The 21,638-nt window shown below is 39.6% G+C and overlaps 4 protein-coding genes across 5 annotated transcripts in view; 1 reads left to right on the top strand and 3 right to left on the bottom strand.

Annotated features, from left to right (window-relative positions):
• The window catches only part of rorc (RAR-related orphan receptor C), a 20,673-nt gene extending 18,288 nt beyond the window's left edge, over positions 1–2,385 (bottom strand). Inside the window, exons 1-2 of the mRNA XM_071470118.1 lie at positions 2,117–2,385; positions 1,920–2,024 (exon numbers count right to left, since the gene is read on the bottom strand). Of these exons, the coding sequence (XP_071326219.1) occupies positions 1,920–1,971 (52 nt within the window). The 5' untranslated portion in view covers positions 1,972–2,024; positions 2,117–2,385. The remainder of the gene's footprint in view (positions 1–1,919; positions 2,025–2,116) is intronic.
• A 4,651-nt stretch (positions 2,386–7,036) lies between these two features.
• them4 (thioesterase superfamily member 4) lies at positions 7,037–10,748 on the bottom strand. 2 transcript variants are annotated; one of them, XM_071469671.1, is made up of 7 exons: positions 10,332–10,748; positions 9,312–9,501; positions 8,743–8,757; positions 8,595–8,652; positions 8,189–8,299; positions 7,355–7,479; positions 7,037–7,216 (listed from the first exon to the last, which is right to left on the bottom strand). In XM_071469671.1, exons 1-7 carry the CDS (start codon positions 10,443–10,445, stop codon positions 7,170–7,172), a joined length of 660 nt encoding a protein of 219 aa, XP_071325772.1. In that variant the 5' UTR covers positions 10,446–10,748; the 3' UTR covers positions 7,037–7,169. The 2 variants fall into 2 exon arrangements, with proteins under 2 accessions (XP_071325772.1, XP_071325771.1); XM_071469670.1 differs by having other exon boundaries at positions 8,595–8,757; positions 10,332–10,743.
• Positions 10,749–12,561: 1,813 nt separating this feature from the next.
• Positions 12,562–14,822, bottom strand: LOC139613225 (tropomyosin-2). The gene is made up of 4 exons (XM_071469672.1): positions 14,311–14,822; positions 14,089–14,143; positions 13,530–13,647; positions 12,562–13,376 (listed from the first exon to the last, which is right to left on the bottom strand). Exons 1-4 carry the CDS (start codon positions 14,605–14,607, stop codon positions 13,343–13,345), a joined length of 504 nt encoding a protein of 167 aa, XP_071325773.1. The 5' UTR covers positions 14,608–14,822; the 3' UTR covers positions 12,562–13,342.
• Positions 14,823–16,098: 1,276 nt separating this feature from the next.
• On the top strand, positions 16,099–19,288 carry LOC139613223 (uncharacterized abhydrolase domain-containing protein DDB_G0269086). Its single transcript, XM_071469669.1, has 4 exons — positions 16,099–16,759; positions 17,808–17,862; positions 18,044–18,158; positions 18,280–19,288. The coding sequence occupies exons 1-4, from the start codon at positions 16,466–16,468 to the stop codon at positions 18,707–18,709; spliced, it is 894 nt and encodes a 297-aa protein (XP_071325770.1). The 5' UTR covers positions 16,099–16,465; the 3' UTR covers positions 18,710–19,288.
• The last annotated feature ends 2,350 nt before the right edge of the window (positions 19,289–21,638 follow it).

The following is a 21,638-nucleotide window of genomic DNA, read 5'->3' on the forward strand; positions in this document are numbered from 1 at the left end:
ACGAGAAGACACCCACATCAGCCACTAAAACCAAGACACTCGTTACCTTAAGATGAGCCATCTCAGCACTATGAAAAATAGTACAACCACACTGAAACTCCACTTTAACCAGATTAAAACACCATTGCAGCGGTTCCAGTACCTGATCAATTAGCTGCTGTTGCATTTTCACAAAAACCTTTAACCTGCTCAGTCACAGCAGAGGGGTAATCAATCAATCAGTCAAACTTTATTTTTATAGCACTTTTCATACAGATTAGTGCAGCTCAAAGTGCTTCACAGACGACTCATAAGCTAAAAAGAAAAGGACAGTCGAGGTAAGGCTGGGGAGAGAGAGAGGGGATGACATGCAGCAAAGGGCCCTGGCTGGATTCAAACCCGGGACGCCTTGGCAAGGACTCAGCCTTGATATGGTATTACTCTATGCTACGAGAGTGCCCCCTTCATGAGAATTTCTAATATAATTCTGTGGGTTTGAACAACATGTGGCTACATAGCATGAGTTCCGCAGAGCCAAGGTGGGACAGTGAGGTCTAAGAAAAAAAGTCTATTTTTGCCTGCAGTGCAATTGAGCATGTACTTGCACTGAAAGCCAGTTTAAAAAAACAAGCCTTGACACTACATAGTGTAAACCTGAATACAAACTATTAACGATTACTCGTCTTTCTATCTTGATTATATTCCGCTTAAAATTCTCAAACTGCTGTCCCTTGATGATATAAATAAGATCTTTGCACACATTTGTGTCCATCACGTAACATATAGTATATTTGTAATAAATATGTGATGTCTGTTCTCACTCTTACCCTCCCCGTCAATCTGTCTCTTTATAATGAGAGTGATTTAAGAGCTTAAGGACAATAGACATCACTTTAAATAAAAAATAGATGTGGAATGTAAGTAGATTACCTACCCTACTTTCCAGTCAACCACGCTGTTGCAAGTTTTAACCTTTGATTAGAAATATTTCCAAATAGAAACTGTTGAAAGTGAGGTTTGCACGTTATTTAGGTTACAGGAAATTGTTTCTGGAAAGACATCACTCTTGAGGTTTTTTTTTTTTTTTTTTGGTAAGAAAACTTTCAATGCTTTAAGAAATAGCAGAAGTCTCAGTGGCTGATAGCTTCAAAACCAGTGAAAATAAAACTAAACTATGTGCATGGCTCCATATCATTGGTGTTGATGAACTGTTCATTTAAGTAAAATTGACATTGCAGGTCTTTGACTTTGAATGGAGCATGTTTCAGCTGTGATCCTCCTATGTTTATTTGAGTAACAGGTACAAATCCATATGGGAAATAAAAAGACATAAGTACCTCACATCCTTTAAACTGAGTGACAGGGTTGTTCAAATACTCATCCTTGTTGCAAGAGTAAACTCAAGCAAACTGTGTCTCTGTGCTATGAGAGTAGTAGGAAAGGTGTGCAGAGGGTCTCTGTGGCAAAGGGACAAGGTGTCTTATCTCCAGCGACTGCCGATGGTTTGATTTTAGCCACGGAGAGGCTTTGAATAGAAAAGCATTGACCAAAAGCAGAAGCAAAAATAAGACCTAATCCCCGAGGATTACTACGGCTTACTGCCATTCTTACCCACTCACAGCACCTTAACCACACCCCAGTGAAAGGGATGAGGAGGGTTAATGGGGTAAAGATGGATGAGAGTGAAGGGAAAGAAGATAATAGTGAACACGGTGACTGGGGAGACAGAGATAGAGGCAGCTGGTGCAGGCAAGGCGAGCAAACTAGAATAAAGAATGGCATGCTGGGAGATAAGAGCAAGGTCTGCTTTGTGTAAAGACACAAAATAAAACTAGAAAACATAAAGATTAAACTAAACAAGTTACTTGGACAGGAATGACAGTTCAAATGGCCAACACATGTAATCTGCAGAGTACAACCTCAGTGATGGATCCTCTTACCTCTTTTGATGGGGGTGTCAGTGGGGGGCACGTCGGGCTCTTCATATTCCATAACTCTCTCGTCAGAACAGTGGGTGGTCCTACACTCTCACACACTCACCTCTCCTGCAAACACACAGACGCAAACCGCAGATGCCTGCTAAGTCAGTCGGGTTTGAACTCCACCTGCCGCCATTTGACGCGTCAGCTCATACTACCTGTCGGTCGCTCTAGCGCCCGGGCCGGCGCAGGCATTTGAAAACATGCACTGCCATCTCGCCTCCTCCCCGTCCTTACAGCGGGTCCCAGAACTCGGCCGTCATCTTCTTCTTGCCCTCTCTGTCCTCCTCCTCTTGGGTGAATGTTTTTGAAATAATTTAATTCGCCCCCCCCCCACCCACCCACCCACCCCGAGGCAGCAGCAGAGAGGAGCGAGTGCAGCTGGACCGGCCGGCCGTACACAAGCCGTGCGTCCCCGGTACCCCCCCGCCCCTCCTCCCCGCTCTCTCCGTGAGCCCTGGCCATCCCGGGCTGGAGAGAGTTATGTCACCGGCTGTTACGTAATAGCAGCGGATCGGGTTTTGCTTTGCAGCGCTCAGTTGAGAAATATAATCCCATGTGGCTGCCACAAATTTCCTCCACACTAATGGAGAAAATACAATGGACAGAGGACACATTCAATCCCAGAGCAGGTTTGGCTTATTCACTGTTATAGGGAACATGACACAGGCCACTTAAATACAATCCCTCTTCATATGTTTGTATAATTTTAGTTGCTTGTTAGACCCACCTGCAGGGCTCTTTACATGCAACATACGCAGTGCTGTTATTTTAGTAATTGTTGCTATGGATGCCCCATTTGTACTGAGGTATGATTAAAACAACTGCAGCCACAAAGAAAACAATGAATAATCGATATGTCTTCTCGGTTTACATCATTGTGGTAAATCCTTCTCTAAGACATGGCGCTGGGTCCAGATAAGATGATGATATGCTGGAGGCAGCATTCACATCCAATGTACAGACATCACACTGTAAAAACACCCCTTTACAAGTATAAATCCTATATTGAAAATGTTAGGACTGAACTTTAGTGAAATGTACTTAGAGATGCACAAATGTGCAATAGTGTGTAACTGTTTTAGATGTTGGAGTTGGAACAAATTTTAGCATTTTTTTTTTTACACCGCTGGTTTGTTTAATCAGATGTAATGCATCAGATTTCATTTGCTCACTGTGTTTTATTATGTAAGATTTTATTTTGTCAAGTAGCTAGTAACTATCAAAATAAAGGCATGGAGTTAAAAAAACTAAAATTTCCTCTGAATTGTAGTGAAGTATATGTATAAAGTAGAATAAACTGAGAAAACTTAAAGTACAAGTACCTCAGATATGTATTTCAAGTACAACACTTGAATAAATGTAGGTATTCATTGACATCCCACCACTAGTCAGGTATTGTACTTTAGTAGGCTACAGTTTTGAGATACTTAACATGAGTACTTTCATTTTCTGCTGCATGCAGCCTACTTCAGAAGCAAATACTAATCTGTTTTTTAACTCCACTACATTTATCTGCTGCTGAAGAACATAATATGAATTCTTACAGATTTGTATTGTTACTGTGTGGCAGTGCAACTTTCACTTACATAGAGATCTGAATACTTATTCCACTGCGGCAATACGCCAGGCTGTTGAGACAACAATAAAAGAATCCACAGCTATTATGCCTCAGGATCAGCATCTCTTTTGTAGTGAAAAGTGTTGACGACCATATGGGTCCACAAATGGAGAGGACAAATCCAGTATGATTACCAATTAGTAGTCTTTTAATTAGTTAATTAAATCTAAAACTACTTTAAACTAGAATTAACGCCTTGCGGTTGTGTGCCTCCAGACTAGTTTCAGATTACATCCCTGTTTATCTAGAGTCATATAAAATATTAACAATTTGTAATTTTGTCATTATTTCTGTGTGAAGTCTTGAGTAATGGCTAAAAAGTGTTTTGTGAGGTCATGCTCACCTTGACCTTCGACCTTTGACCACTCCAATCTAATCAGTTCATCCTTGAGTCCAAGTAAATGTAAAATGTAAAAAGTAAATGCTGTAAATGTGCCAAATTTGAAGAAGTTCAGTCAAGGCGTTACTGAGATATTGTGTCCTCGAGAATGGGATGTACGTAGGTACAATATGCCTCCAGCCCTGGCTGTCGCCGGCACAGAGGCATAAAAACATTAACATTCTGCCCATTGCAAGTTACCAGAGCCCATTTCTCTTAACTGCTCATTTTGTTTGACCAACAGTCAAAACACTCGTAAATCATCATATATAAAATGCTGTAAACAAAACGTTCTTAGTATTTTGACTTGGTTTTCTGTCAAGTGACTAATTGATAACTGTGTCAGCACAGAGCACTAGACCTATTCTGTTAAAGAAATGGACCCATAGTATTACTTTCATGATGTCCATTCAGATAGTCCTCTACCTACAGTAATACTTGCCTCAACCCAGATTAAAAAATAGTGAATTCCCTACAGACTCTTCACCAGCCTGTCAGGTGCTTACACTTTTGACAGGATTCTTTGTTTATTGATTACAAGTCAAATCGGTTATTAAGTTTTCAAAGTTGTACTTTTAGGTCAATATCTAAAGTAAAAATCCATTCTGGAAGCGATACAGTGGTCAGAGGTTGTTGCACGTGGTTGTAACTGAAAGTTGAAAACAACTGCCCCTATTCTGCCCCCCCCACCCCACCCCCACCCCCATACTCCCCACCGCTTCCTCAAACCCAACTTGACCACATGACTATTCAGGGATAAGAAAAAAATAACTGCTGGTCTTCGTTTGTCCTGCATCCGTCACTCAACACACACACACACACACACACACACACACACACACACACACCAAAAGTTTTTAGAAACTCAGGCAGCATTTCCATCTGCACTTTTCTGAGGTTAAAGTGTGAGGGGCCCTCAGAAGACCACCAGGCCTGTGCTGTGATGAGCCCATACACTGAAAAACCACACATCAGACCAAACTGTGCAAGATGTGACATTAAATGCATGCAGGGTTTGTATATTTGTGACCAACTATTTACTCATAAAAACTCACTCGGCACCACCTGCTAATAAGCATCGCTTTGCTGACTTTAAAATGGATACTGTCAGACTGAAACTGTCACATTAATTTCAGCCATTAATCAGCACTTATTGGACATTTACTTTAAAAAAAAAAAAAAAAAAAAAAAAAAACATACAAAAGAAATGAAAGTAATATAAGCTGTATGTCAAATACAAGAGAAGTTTTTATCAAAAATATAAAGATAAGAGGAGCAATTAATAAGACTCTGCCAAGATTTTAAGCTCCTTTTTACATTTTGCTTGAATCCAACAGAATTCATTACCATATTTGATGTTTGTGGGCAGCATTGTGACAAAACAAAACATACATTTTGTTGTTCAGTTTGCAAAATGAAACAGTGTCATAAACTCACATATTTCCCCTTTAGGTAATTTTATTTTTTTGTTCCAGAGCTGTGGAGTGGCAGTTTTAAGCTGCGAGGTTTGTGTTTTTTTCTACCCCCTGCCAACATGTCAACCCATACCAACCGTGTTCTATATGCTCTCAGATGTCTGTGATAGGCATACTGCATGATCTGCAGTAGCTGCCAAAGCAGCACAGATCTCTGTGATGTGGACAGTGTTACTTATTATGGCATACTGTGGCATGCCTCAGTAGCACAGTTGACTGTAGAGACACGTTCACAACTGTAAGACTGAGTGAAACAAACCAGACCATGAACAAGAGGACGAAATCTATCGTGATGATTTTGGGTCTAAACCCCTCTTGTCTTCATTGTATATCATGATATTCTCATGGCATGCAAATGCATACCTAATATTTAAATATGACCACATCCACCACATAGTGGGACAGCAGTTAACAATCCACATCTGAACATCTAAATTCAAATGTGCAAATTAAAAGTGCAAAAATTACAGACGGACAAAAAGCAGCACATCACATTCTGCTTTCCTCAAGCAATTTCCATATTTTTTGTACAAAATCTTGACTTTTATCAATATTGTAACAATATTGGTATGTGTCAATTAAACCTTATGACATGGTCCATCTACAATATTTTAAAAAAACTTACATTACTTACATTACATTAACTTGTGTACTCTGAAATTAAAACATTAAAATAATAAAGAGCAAAGTTTAAAAAAAAATTAAAAATCAGGGAATCTTAAATTTAATCCAAATATTTGACTCAGTGTTTCTACAATGGAAATGACATTCAGAAAGTTCATCCCTACACTGTTGCAGAGGTTCCCACAGTAGTTTTTTTTTTTTTTTTTTTTTTCTTTCATCTTCTGTCCAGGTGCTGCTCTTCTATACCGTGGAGCCTGTCTTTTGTCTTTTCACTTGCTGACAAACAAATAAATACACAGTTTGTATAATTTATACAGTACCCTTAGGTAAGGCTTTATTGGAGGAAACAAAATACTGATGTACAGTACATTTTAAGCAGTTACCTTACTCTCAAAATCCCCAATGTTACATAAAACCATCAATACTATTGTCAAAGTTACAATAAATAAACCTTAACATTTGGTTCAATAAATAATGTTAAGTTGATGTGTTAGTAACACTAAGCAGAGGTAGTTAAGTAAAGTTCTTCACAAATCTGTTTGTGATAAAATACAGAGATGTTTGATTATTAGGATATGATAAAAAGTGGAAGAAGTTAGAGAAATGATCTCTTCAATCCCCTGGCACATAAGTACACGCTCCCAAAAATACTGCAAAAAATGATACACTCGCACACTCACACATTCACACATTCACACACACACACACACACACACACACACATTCTTGAACACCTATGTTTGTGGGGTCATTGAAATAATGCATTCTCTAGCCCATTACCTTAACCTCAAGTACTAACCCTAAAACAGCCATTTAAACTTGAATAGTCCAGCATTTTGGTCCCCACAAAGCTTTCAGACCCTACAAGTATAGTGGGCTCCCAGTTGTTGACCCCAAGAATGATGTAAAACAAGCCCACAGACACACACAGAGAGGCGCGCACACACACACACACACACACACACACACACACACACACACACACACACACACACACACACACACACACACACACACACACACACACACACACACACACACACACACACACACACAAAGAGGCCTCAGCTTGTTGACAGTATTTGGGCAGGTGTTAGGTTGGTGCGTTTGTGTCACCCTCCCCCTAGTAGATGGCTGACATTGATTGACAGGAAGAGTGCTGAAAAAGAAGCATGAAAAAAGTCATAAACAAAAGGTCAATGACTGTACAGATAGTTGAAGAGCAGATATGTGACTAACTACAAGCTTTACAGACATGTTCCATCAGACAAGTTGTGTGCATAAAAATGTACATTACCTGTTGCTTCTGTGTGCAGTTTGGAGCCATTGTTGCTGGTCACTTTACACGAAATAAATATTTTTCTGCCTTCTTGTGTATCCAGAGTGGATTCAATCAACACTGTACTTCCCAGCGGGATGGGGCTTAAGACAAGACAATTATTTGTTGGAGCAAACCAACCATGAATGATAATCCTCATACAGTGTGAAGATGTGTTTGCACTAATGCACTGCTTTCTGATACATCTAGTGGCATCACTATTATCAATATTATTAAGATTATTATTTTGATATCTGGGTTAAGGAGAGCACTTCACAGTCTTTGAATGGCCCAAAGCAAATGTCTTACAATCCATGGCTCATCACAGTGAGTGAACCAGAACATTTAAGCTGACATTATGAGGCAAACACTGTTGTTACAATTACAGAGATCACTGAGCTGACTATTTACTATGCACATTAAATTATCTATGTGACTTCACTCAGTGTCATTGTAAACTATACCAACTCTGGCTAATGCTTGTGTCTCGTCTACTGTACTGTGCATGAAGTCTTGTGCAGAGGCTCTGCAGCACCTGCACATGGCCAAATGTGTTTCAAGTAAACAAATGAGACTACACGCACCCTAACACACAGAAAACTGAACTATAAACTAGAATTTCAAGTAGGTTATTTCACAATTTGGTGTGTATTTAAACCGTCATCTTGGGCCACAAAGATTTATTCAGTTAGATTACAATCGTGACTAAATACAAAATGTATCCATTTATATTTTTAAATTTATTATTCATTCATAATTTTTTATACAACTAATTCATTGTTGCATATTGATAAAAATATATTTTTCTTGTACCTGCGGTAGTTGACGTTGAGGTTGGCAGTCATAACAGGTCCAGAGAGTATAGTAGCATGAGTTCCTGTCACGGTATCAATCATGGTGGCTATTGCCCCCCCATGGACATGTCTGGAAAAACACATGTCAGTTAGACCTCAAATCTAAAGTTTGAAAGTGTAGTTTTGATAAGTTTTGAAGCTTTAAAACTGTCCCATTTAAAGACGTGATTACTTTTTTTCATGTATTTTTTATTTTTGGCATTTTGCATTTATTGGAAAGCTGACAGTATAGATGGAGTAAAATGTGAAAATGTGTACAGGGTAATATTTCTGAGTCGTTTTCAGTGTGGAGTACAGTCAAGTGGAAGTGGTATGTAAAAATACAACCACAGTCATCTATATGCAACTTGCAACAGTTTGCTCACCCTGGCGGCCCCTCCAGTAGGTGTCCAGCCTGGAAAATGCACACACACCTCTGCTCCTCTTTGTTAACAAACAGAACATATTCAAAGGCTGCCCCTGACTCTCTGATGTTGCGGGTAAAAAGTCGAGCTTTTGACTGGATAACCTTACTCAGATATACTCCACCTGATGGAAAAATACACAAGTGAACAGTCAGCAGCTAACAGACCAGCCCAGGAAATAAATACATAATAAATGCAGGTGGAGGAAGGGGTTGTAGGGTATGAAAAATATTTATATTTTAAGATTTAATGCTTCTTAATGTATAGTAAAAGTGTACTGTGTTACAGGGTGAAAATGTTCACCAGCACGAAAACAAATCACAATATGAGATTATCGCATCCACGAGTCAAACCAGTGTACATACAGTATATGTACTTCTCTTTTACACCAACAGAGTTAGAGACAATCAATATAAGGACATATCAAGATAAAAAATATGAACAGGTGAACATAGTTTTTACATTATATATTCTGATATTTATTACTGAAATGTTTATTCAGCACATGCCTATTTCCCACTTTATGGTGGTTTAAATAAAATACAATGCAGTTTAGACTGAAAGGCTGGACCCCTTAATTACAGCCAAAAAGATCCACCACTATGCTTTCTCCATTTCATCAATAAAACAAACAAGCAAAAAACAGACAAACATTGCAGTCACAGCATGCACCTGTACCTGTAGCATACTTGAGGGATCGATTGTAGCTTGGCAGTCTCTGCCAAGGCCCTCTCTGTGTCTCTCCTCCCTCTGTCTCCACCTCACACTGGCTGTTGTAATGCTCATACAACCGCATCATTTCTGAGCCCCACGAGGAGTTAGGCAGGCTGAAGTCCCGGGGCTTGGAGGAAAAGAGCGAAGGCAGCGCCTACCCAAGAGGGAAATGCAGAAGGTGTCAAACAGGATATGTGAGAGGATTATGTAAAAATATTTTATTTAAACTTACATTAACTTACAGGAGCACAGCTGCAAATAAAAAACCTGGACTGCTTTATTACACTACAGGATTTACAAGATATTTCGATCAGTGTGAAAATACTGTGGTTTATCAAGTATTTAATTCTGTCAAAAACAGTATTATTGAAAATGTGTTATAATATTCTGTGTTATAATATTCTGCCCCCTTGTGTTTTTAAATGGGATGGGCAAAACATTACAAAAACCTCTCCATAAAATCAAGCATTATTTCATATATAAGATTATCAAAATAAAATGTAATATATGTTGCCCATCCCTTAGAGTTCATTCATAAAATATGGGTAGAAAGAGTAAACAATACAGTGAAATGTACATTTTCACTAAATGATGGTGGTATAACTATACATAGACATTTTTTTTTAAACCTTTAGGTTCTATGAAATTATTTCAACTCACACTTGAGTGTGAGTATTTGCCAATATTGATTTGACTGTTATGTTTTCAGTTTCCCTTGATGTCCCATGTGTTTGTACAGGAATGCACAAACACACCAGTGCTTTACATTGTATTGGGGCTGCAACTAACAATTATTTCCATACTCGCTGGCCATTTTTACCTGTATTCTGCTTTGGAAAAGGATAATCACATTATTACAACTGAGAAACACCTGGAAGGAAAGAAAGGAGAGTGGAGCCACCGAGTACACGGATAAAACCTCCATTCACAAAGATCAGACCAGTCATTTCCAGCACTTTCATCACAACAGTTCTTTCTACCTACCACCATGGTCCTGACTGACACGCAGGCAGTCGGGTAACTAAGTTGAGTCCTCATGGCTGGGGGAGAAATGAGGCTCCGGAAGCCTTTGAGTAACCTACCAAGGCTCCTTGCCATCTGTACTCTGTTTCAGATAATGAGGGTACAATGGAAAAGCTTGTTCGGACGCTCTCTGTCAGAGCTGAGCACTGATGTGTAATGTAACGGCAGCAAACCGCTGTAGATAGGGTTTGCTAGCTAACGTCAGCCTGAACCGTGACAAACTACTGTCGCTGCGGTCAACACTGGGATGCTTTATAATCCACCGTGAGCATGTTTAAAAACCGTCCCGCTGTAACACACCGGTGACTTTCATGTGTCATCAGATCAGCCCCGTGGAGCCCCTGCCAACTTCCGGCATGAGGGATTCCAGCCATTGCGTCATACGGATCATGTGCTTTACACCTCGTTGTGATTGGCTGTTTCCCGTAACAACCAGGTTCCCATTGGCAACCAACATTATTTTTGCAAAACTTTATTAATATGTACGAATCGATTTGCAACAATTTTTACAAGGTGACACGTTACTATTTAGTTTGTATGAACAGGTTAATTAATGGGGTATAACCATGGCCTGATGCAGGTCAGTTTTTTTTATTGTTATCTCAGTTCCCCCTGACACTAACCAGTGCTCTACAGCTGAAATGATGAGTTGAGTAATTGATTTTTCGATTGATTGACGGAAAATTAACTAGCAACAATTTTGATGATTGTTTGTTTATCTATGATGATATTTCTAAAGAAAAAATCCCAAACATTCATCACTATCTTTTTTTTTTTTTTTTTTTTTACATAAAAACATTCAAACACAAACATAATACAACATCACTGTAAATTAGACTGCTGTGTGTACATCTAGAGAAAAACCCAACCCTCTAGAGGAATTCCTCGTCGACCTGATAAGTTACAATCACATTTCTGCAGAAGATTGCAAAGGATGGATCAGGCATGCACAAAGATCTCCACATGTATTGCAAAAGAGGAGGTATGTGGATGAGAACTTGGATTCACATGCAGACAAGAGTGTGATCAAACCAGCACTGTTGTGTATTTATATATTTTTATATCTGCATACATGAAGGATTAGGAAACATTCACGTATACAGTACAAATCTGTTTTGTATTGTTTTACTTTAAGAAAATAAATTCTACTAAAGCATATTATGTCTGATTAATTTCTGTAACACGTACTATAATGTACTGTAGCTGAAGCCATACAGGTAATATGTGAGGTTATTGTGTTATTGATCATGAAATGTGTTTCGGGTCTTTTGTTTGCATCAGTGCATTTTGGATGTGAGATTGTTGACTGTTTCCATGCTGGTAAAGAGAAGTGAGTTTTTTAAAAAGTGAATTTTCAAAAAGTGAATTCTTGAATCATTGCCAAAAATGTGTTTTGTGAGGTCACAGTGACCTTGAAGTTAGACTTTTGACCACCAAAATCTAATCAGTCAGCCCCTGAGTCCAAATGAACATTTGTGCTGAATATTAAGAAATTCCTTTGACATTTTGCGTTTACGAGAACGCAATAGATGGATGGACAATCTGAAAACATAATGCCTCTGGCCGCAGCTGTTTCCAGCGCAGAGACGTAAAAATTGTAAGAGCTGCAGAGCAAGTAAAATGCTAATCGACAATTATTTAAACAAAATGCAAACAAAATACTACATTTAACATCTTATAAAAAGGAAAATACAGTTACACACAAACATTTTTAGCTTTTGTTCTGTCTGAACCTTTACTCTCAAAATTGCACCTCAGTAACATACATTTCCAGAATATTATTTACTCATTTACTCATTTCATAGCATTTTACAGGCCAGCTTTTGTGGGTTCAGACAGACTGGCTGCACCAAGACTACAAAACCGAAAGTTTGTAGATTAAGCTGAAAAGGTAAGGCAGGAAAAGGGAGGTAAAGTATGAACATTAAGTAGCTCACTGCAAATGTAATGGAAAATTGCAAGGAGACGGTCGGTTAGTCCTTTGATGGGCACTAGGTGGGGGTAGAGGAACAGGTCATTGAACTGTTCTGATTCTCCTATCAAATAAGAGAAGATTACATGACAGACAGGTCGACATAATGTGCCATGTATTTGTGCACATTAGTTTTGCATTCCAGTTTAATTTAAAGTACATTGGCTATGGCCCTGCAATACAAACAGACCTGTAAATCAGGAGAAAACACCAGGAAGCTTGTGAGCCAGGTAAGATTTTATTGTGTATAAATCAGATTCCATAGTGAAATATTAGATGGTGGCTTTTTAATAGTTATAATGTTTGAAAGTGCTGGATATGTTTATCTGCATGTCACTTGCCATTTATTCTGAGTGAGTGTTTATTCAACTGATCTCTTCCTCACTCCATTATGTGACATAATGTGATGTTTCCATGAAGCATACATTTTATTGTTCCCCTGAATGTGGTATGTTTGGTTAACAAATGATTCCACACACAAGTTATCAGAGATTAAAGCGATGATCATGTAGTTTTCCAGTTGCTGGTAGTCACTCAGATTTCATTATGGGCCAGGGCACCAGAACACAGACTGCATATGCATCAGGCAGGCTGGTTCAGGTGCTTAACAATGTAGCTTTACTGATTCAATCAGTGGAAGCTGTTTTTGCTAACAACTCTAAGTAACAGCCAAGTTCAGGCATCTGTGAAACCTGTAATCACAAGTATGTGTCAAAGTATTTTACAGAGACAAAAAGCCACACTAAATCCAACCAACCACACAATCCCATAAAAAAAAGAAAAATGATAGAAAACGTTGCAACATATTTCCCCACACACTGTTTGTCCTATGAAAAGATGCACAGACAGTCTTCATAAATCGATATAAATCTAACTTTCTCATAAAACACTAGCGGAGCTATAATCACATCAGTGATATTACAAAAATGTTTTCTTGTATGCATGGCATGCTTCTTTTTTAAAAAGTTCTCAGTCAATGTTGAATGTTTCTGAGTTGACTTTATTTTGGAGTTTCAGTGATTCCACACAGCTTCCTGTGAAATTAACAAAAAAAAAAAGAAAAAAGTTAATTCAATGTGCAAAGTCCTCACAAGATAAAGCTGACTCTATTAGATGGAGCTGCTCTGCAATGTGATATAAGTGATACTCTTATTCTTGATTAGGCAAGCAGTTGTTTCACATCTTACCGTGCTTCCTCCTTTGTTGTATCTGCAAAGGCACAAATAGCTTTGTCTCTATCCAAAATCTCTTGTTTCAAGGTTTGAATCTCCCCCTCTGCCTTCTTTTTAGCCTCTTCGTGATCAGCTGAGAAAATTACAGAGCACAACAGAGAGAACCAAATGTTACTCCAGACACTGTAAAAAAAAAAAAAGACAATGTCCAAATACAGGCTTTTCAAATTATTAAGGTGCAAAAATTTGAATGACTGTTGGTACTGGCGCTCCAAAGCTCAGATATAAATCAGCTAGGGTGAGCAATATGCAAATGTAGTCACATGTCGTTCCACTGTTTTTAAGTCTAAATGAAAAACAAGACAGTTATTCCTGCAATCCTGGTGTCTGGGTTAGGGTTAGGGTTAGACTGACAGATCTCAGCAGCTCATCCCGGCCATTAAGATGTGTAGAGACACATTATGGTTGTGTCTCGTTCTCTTGCTCTCTTGCGACATTTGTGCAGACGCACACCTTTACCTACCCACCCAGAGGTGATATCACCAGACCAGAGGTATAACAAAGGCTCCCTTACCTTTGAGTTTGTTCAAGGCCTCTGTCGTGCTCGTCTTCTTTTTCTCAATATCTGCCTAATCAAGGGGACAGGTCAAAAGAGAAGAAGAAAGCAGGTTCAAAACAAGCATAAATCAAACATTTGAAACAGGACACTGACAAACAAGCTGATCCTGTCAATCCAGGTTCACATAGGCAATGTTATACGTGTGCAGGTGTGTAGGTGTGTGTGTATGTCCCTTACCTTCTCTGAGTTACAGTTCTGCAGACTTTGATCATGCTCCTGTGTTGATTTTTCAGTTTCTACCTTCTTCTTCTTCAGCTCATCCATCTTGGTGTTGACAGACTCCAGCTTTGTCTTTACCTCCTGAATTTTACCTTTCGCCTCGATGATGGCTTCCTCTTTCCTCTTGACCTCCGCCGAGTTCTCCAACATGCGGGTTTTCAGGTGGCGCAGGTTCAGCTCCTGACGCACGGCTTGGAAAACCATTACAACCATCACAGCCACGCTCAGGCACAGTACAGCCAACGCTAACTTCATCTTGGTCGAGACAATGAAAGACTGGATCAACGCGGGGACAGCTTGTGGAGACTGCTGCCGATCACTTGTCGTGCATTCCGGGTATCGTCTCTCCAGACGCCGCTTACGCGTGTCCCCTCTGGCTCCTTCCGTCGTTGTGACCGTGGTTATTGTGTCTGTCACCTGCTCCACCTGCTCAACAAGCTGGGCGTGACGATCCACTTTATTTCCTCCTCAGACTCTCTATTATCAGGCACGTACTTATAAACAGGTTGAATGTATTTGCATCACGATCGTGTTGCCTCCATTGAATATCTTGAATATCACAGTTGTGATTAAAAATAAAAAAGTGAAAAGGAAAGGAGGCTGAGCATTAAAAAAGCACAAATGTGAACGAACTTCAACCCCTCTTGTTAATCATTGTTCAAACTTTATAATACAGCAGCCAATCATAGCTGACATTGGGTGAGGTCAGGGTACTCCATAAACAATAATAAAATAAAAAAGAAACTACTTCCTGCCTATTGTAGCCTATTTAAGTTCAGTTTTGATGTTGGCTACTTTGACTGTTGCCATTTCCTTGCTACTTTATAAGTCTGTTCAATTACATTCATAGGGGGGAATAATAGTAATTATTTTACTGTACTACATATATTTAATATCTAGGTTAACGTTAAGATTTCACAAACAAAACAATAATTATCATCTTGTCAACTGATGCACGGCTACAGATTTAACTGCCCAACAGTGTATAAACTAGTTTACTTAAAAAAACCCCAACCAACATCATTAACATGCTGCTTACATGTGTATGTATCAATAATCATCCAATCCAATAATACAAAATGTATAATAATATCACATGAGAATGTTATTTGTGATTTGGTTGCTAATGCTTCAGTAACATTTTGAATGCAGGACTCACTGCCACTTCTATCTGAGACGACTTAATAGGAGAAAATGATTATTAAACAGGGAATATCGGGCTGCTCTAAATTTAAAATGTGCTCTTTCGTATGTCATAATAAATTAATTAGTAGTTTGACAGTTTTATGAGTTTTAGAGAGCTGTATTCAGTGTTAACATGAGATCATTATAGAGAATAAATAACACCGTTGTTTATGACACCGTCTTGCTTGTATATAAAGAGGTTTATTACAAAGAAGTCCAGCATCAGATCAAGCGCCATGGACTGCCTGAGAGAGGAGTTGAAGCCAGTATGAATCTCCTCTGAATATCAGCTCTAACTACTTATATAGGTTGGTTTTTGTCATGAAGCTGAGACAAGATATATGGTCCATATCTACATGGACCTCATTTCCTAAGACAAAGAAGCACTCATCTCCCATGTCCATGACCTAGGGCCCCTAACTGAATGTACCAGACCCAGGAAGTCACATAACATATGGAACTTAAGACACTACAACACACACACACACACACACACACACACACACACACACACACACACAAACAGAAACTGTCCTGCTCACCTACAGTCACGTTTGACGTAGGTTCAACAGGTGTTCAGCAGGGCCAACCAGTCTCCTTTTGGCAGCCATACAGGAAAAGGGCGTGTTTGTCGTGCCAGGTCATCCCAGCGCCCCGCAGCTCAGGCCGGGCACGCTCATGAATATGCAAACCGGAGGCGCAGGTGAGTCGGCCTCCGAGCCTGATTGAGTGGAAGTGATTCGGGAAGCGCAGAGAGGTGTAACCGGGGCGACGCGGAGAGCAGCTCCGTGTTCAGGCTTTGACTCTTGAGTCCCACATGGAAGTCAAAGAAGCTATGCTGTGACACACCTTGTTGGAGGAAGCACGGGCGTCCATCCTCTAGAGCAGACACCTCACACGAAGAAGAGTCGCGGCTCCCGAAAGAACAATGAAAGTGGTGGTGTTGCTCCCGTTGACAATAATGGCGAGTGTCGCTCTGCTGGGGTTCATGAGATTACGCAGAAAGGAGCAGGACAGAGAGGACAGACGGGGCAAGTTTCAGAATATCAAGCTGCGGGTGACCTACGACATGCTGGGGGAGTTTCAGAGGGAGGAGGCAGAGGCGCAGCTCCTGCTGGATAAGACTCAGAGTGACCACAAGATTCTGGAGGAAGAAGTGAACATGGTCCAGACCAAGGCGGACAAGGCGAAGGGTGATGTGGACGTCTGTCTGGGAGGCCAGGTGGGGAGAGAATGAAAGATGATGGTATGGATGCTGGTCCCATGTGTAAATTATGCGGGATCTATGTTTGCCCAGGGAAACAGGTTGTGTGACCTCGGAGGGGATTGAAACTGGATGTAGAGGAACTTAACCTTGAGGCCAGGTGAGGGGGAAAGGGTTAAATATGAGAACCAAATGCAAAATTCATTTATTATTGCAGCCTCTTTCCACTTTCTAGCTCTTCATAACTATTAGAATAAACTTTGTCACAGTCTCTTGCACAAGTTAAAAAAAACAAAACAAACACAAAACCTGTTTAACCTGGTTAGGAGGTAGTGCACCCATCCCCTTTGTGGTGGCTCCTGTAGTAAAATATTGAGATTTTTCTCTTCATATTTTTTGCACACTATGCTGTTTTGAAGTAGCAATAAATCCATGAAAATGTGCACCACTGAAAATACATTTTCCTTTTCTGTGGTGTCAAGTACCAAGATGACCACCGACACTCATACTGTGGGGGAACCATAGAGAGCAGTCAGAAATGTAGAGGCCCTGAAAACCTACATGGTTTTCATGAAAAATCTGAATTTGTATCTCCATCATCATTTTCACACATTTACTCCCTTTTATGAGCAGTTTATACAAAGTTGATTTAGTGGTTTCCCAGTGGAGTAAATTGATTCCTCAGTGCTCCTCAGAACATCTGAGGAAAACATCACCATAAAAAGAATCTTTTAGGACACAGAAAATATGATAATGTGAAAGGAATCGATAAAGTAAAAGAAGAAAAGCTAAATGAGGGGAAGACATGTCAAAGGAGGAAGAATATAAAGACCGACTTAGGCTTGATGATGTAACACTGGCACATACACAAAAACTGTGTTGTGTACAGATACAGTCTTATGACTGAAGTGTGCAAATATTTGCTGTGGAATTAAAAAAAGAAGTTTTTTGAATTGAAGTTGTGTTACAGGATCCTGCAACTAACATCCATGTTGATCTATGTAGAGAAGACATCTCTCTAACAGACTCAGGTTTGTGTTGCTGAGATTCTCTTTTCCACTTGCAGAAAACTTTAAAAGATGTGGTGGCCTCCGCTGAGACAGAATTCAATAATCTAAAAGGTGAGTGATATTTTAGTGGCCACACTGTCCAAAGGTGTTGTGTATTCATTAACTGAGAGAAGAGACAGAGCAACTTTCTCCTTTTTTTTTCTTCAAATGCATGTCAATTTATTTGTCTTTCTCTAACCTTGCTTTTAATTTGTAAAACACTTAAAATGTCTCCTGGCACATGATAATGCAGCTGAAACCGATAAGGAGACAGCCACCTGGAAAACAGAAATAGAAACGCTGAAACAGAAACTAGCAGCCCGGAACCCACTGTGTGACTTTTTGAAAAAAGGATCAAACGCAGCAAGGTATGGTTACTAATTTATTGGGCTTTTAAAACATATGCATATATAAATATGTTTATCTGTAGTGTCCAGAATGATTTCTATGCATTTACTACATTTTCTATTATTGAACTTTCTCTTAAAGCTCATTGTGTGGCAAAGACGAGATTGATAAACCAGAAGAAGCAAAGGCAGAAGCCCCTAAACAAGAGGAGGCAAAGGCAGAGGCCCCTAAACCAGAAGAAGCAAAGGCAGAAGCCCCTAAACAAGAGGAGGCAAAGGCAGAGGCCCCTAAACCAGAAGAAGCAAAGGCAGAAGCCCCTAAACAAGAGGAGGCAAAGGCAGAGGCCCCTAAACAAGAAGAAGCACAGGCTGAGGCCCCTAAACAAGAAGAAGCAAAGGCGGAGGCCCCTAAACAAGAGGAGGCAAAGGCTGAGGCCCCTAAACAAGAAGAAGCAAAGGCTGAGGCCCCTAAACAAGAAGAAGCAAAGGCAGAGGCCCCTAAACAAGAAAAAGCAAAGGCAGAGGCCCCTAAACAAGAAAAAGCAAAGGCAGAGGCCCCTAAGAAGAGATGATGAATTATGACCTGTGTTGTACAAAACCCCTACAACAATCATTTCTTAAAGAAACTGTTTTTGATACATTACAGACAGAGTTCAGCATTAAGCTTTATTGGGTTGATGACTCATGTGAGACAGTGGTGAAGAGCCTAAAGTAGGACTATACTCAACTACTGGAATGTGAACAAATTGCTTCGTGTTTTTATGCAACCAAATAAAGAGAAATGAAGACACATTTTGGAGTAGGACACATGCTCTTGTGTTTGTTTTGTTTGTACATGCCTGCGTCTGTATACTGGTGTAAAATGCTTTGTAATAAACAGATATTTTATGGTGGCTGGGCTGAAGAGTTCACTCATATATGTGGTAACTGAAAGGCAATGTCAGAAATCATTGACTAAAGAGAGGAGAGATGTTACCTGGGTGGAGCTGCAGGTTCCTACTGTACATGAACCTACCCAGCTTCTCCTCTGCCACCTGCTTGGTTTCATGTTGTCTGTCCAGTCACTCACTCAGCAGCAACAATGTCTGTGACTGTTCAGTTTAGATTTATGGCACAAAGAAAATAAATACACAGTTATGAACTGATTGTTTTTTTTAAAAAAAAGGGGGGTCATAGCTCTACACTATCTTGTCAATAATGTACTCACTTTAAGTTTAAGTTGAATAAAAAATATTTTCCAGTAAAATAAATTGTCATTAATGATCATTTATCTCTCTTTTGGTCAGATTTGGTCAGCTATGGTTTGAGAGATCTAATATTTCATGTAAGTCATGTAAGTGCAAAGTCCTCTACAGTCCTTTTCATACCAACAGTGTTGAAGGAAGTACTCAAGTACTTTACTTAAGTACAAGTTGAAATACCATGATTTAGAATATATTCCAGTAAGTACAGAAGTATTATCAGCTAAATTTACTCTTTGTTTGATACTAAATATATCAACAAAGAGGTGCTCATTATGCAGAATTGCCTCTACCAGAGCATTTTGTTACCAATACATACACATTAATGTGTAAACAGCATTTTAATGTTATAGATGGTAAAAGCGGAGATTGTTACAGTGGCTTCAGAAAATATTCAGACCCCTTTACTTTAAACACACTTAACTGTAGATTTAATGGTAAATGGATAAAATTGCTATTTTTTGCCCATCAGTCTACACTCAGTAATCGATTTGGGCAGATGATCCCATTCTTCCTGGCAGATACTCTCAAGTGCTGTCAGTTTATGCTATCAAAGTCCAAACTCCAAGCAGGCTGAGGCTGTCAAGCCGGAAGCCAGAGCGATTGTTCGGTTCTTAGTCTCTCTTGCTGGACAGCCAGCTCTAAGAATAGTCTGCAACAACATTCAGAATTTTAGAAATGGGTTAATATTCTTACCCTGATCCATCCCTCACCAGAATTTTATGGCAGAGGTCTACAGACACATGCAGTGTGAAACTAGAATTGCTGCCTTGTGGTTGTATGCCACTCAGCTTCAGATTACATCTCTGTTTATGCAGATTCATACAAAATATTAAGCATGCTGTCGCCAGCATGGAGGCATAAAAACATGTTATTGTCACTTTGTCATTATGGGTTTTTGAGTGTTCCCATTTGCTTATTTTCCGAGAACTTTGAAGACTTCTCATCCACATCAGGAAACTCTGTCTGTTCATCAGATCATGTGATAGGATCTAGAACAGCTGTGAAATGGGTCGTGTGAGACTGTTTTCCCGGCTACTGTGTCCAGCGTCAGGAATCAACTGTATCTTGAAGGCTGTAATTTGTGTTGCTGTTAAATTGAGAGGTGTTTCTGATATTGTGTTCATCGCATTTATGTCAAAGGGTCTACTAAACATTAGAAATGCCCCTCAGAATAACACCACTACAAACTATAGCCCTCAAAATGAGCCGCATCAGATGAATCAAGACCTCTCTAAAACAGGCTTCTCAAATTTTTACATTATAGGATATATATCATGAAGACTGCATTTACTTCAGGGCTGTTGTATTAGACTGGATTGTTTTGCAGCTGGGTAACTAATGAGCTGGCAACTAAGTAAAAAAATGTAACCAAACTGAAACCTTTAGGGAATATTCTATGTAGGTTATGTGTTTGCTGGGTAGTATGAAATTAACTCATACTCAAAACCGCACACACAGACACACCTTAAGGATGTAGATATTATCAGTATTTCAGAATGCTCAATCTACAGAACAACATTGTACACAATAGTCAGGGTGTAGGGCTTAAAAGACACAAGGTTGTGAAACGCTTAACCACTAACTTGTATCCTGGTAATGATTAATGCAGACTGTGAGACATAAAGAAAGAGGAAATAGAAATCATATCAAACAACATAGTGTCTTTAGTACAGCTGCCACTCCTCCCTTTCTTTGCTCTGTTTGCAGATCACTTATTGGTTACCATGCCAGTTATTTGACTGCATGTAAATAGGAAATACAAATAAGTGAAACAGGAAAAGAACAAACCCTCCACTGTTTCTTTTCATTGTCACTGTTCAGCAGCACCACATGCACATCAGATTCATGTGTATTTTTCTGCAGTCCATTACGCTTTTTGGCCTTTAGTTTTCATTAAGTTATTTCATCTGTTATATAACTTCTCTGCCTCCAATGCTGAAAACACAGTATAGGTTATAGGTATTGAATAATCGTTGTTCACCTTGTCTGTTTCTTAGTGACCCTGCCTCAGGGTTTGTGCGTGTGTGTGTGTATATGTGTGTGTGAGAGAGAGAGACACAGACAGAGAGAGAGAGGGAGAGAGAGAGAGACTGACCAATCGGAGAACCCAAAGCCTTCGTCTGTCACTACCTATAAACTTCACTCTGTTATCCTGGTGAAACTCTGGCTGTGCAGTTTGTGTTCTGGCTGAGTATCGAGCTTCATCATTTCTGTTGGAGTGCGAATTTTCAATAAAATGTTATGCTTGCATGTTTGT

This window comes from Trachinotus anak, unplaced genomic scaffold, assembly GCF_046630095.1.
Source record: "Trachinotus anak isolate AG129_WGS33_773 ecotype Australia unplaced genomic scaffold, CSIRO_AGI_Tana_v1 ptg000032l, whole genome shotgun sequence".
Lineage (NCBI taxonomy): Eukaryota > Metazoa > Chordata > Actinopteri > Carangiformes > Carangidae > Trachinotus > Trachinotus anak.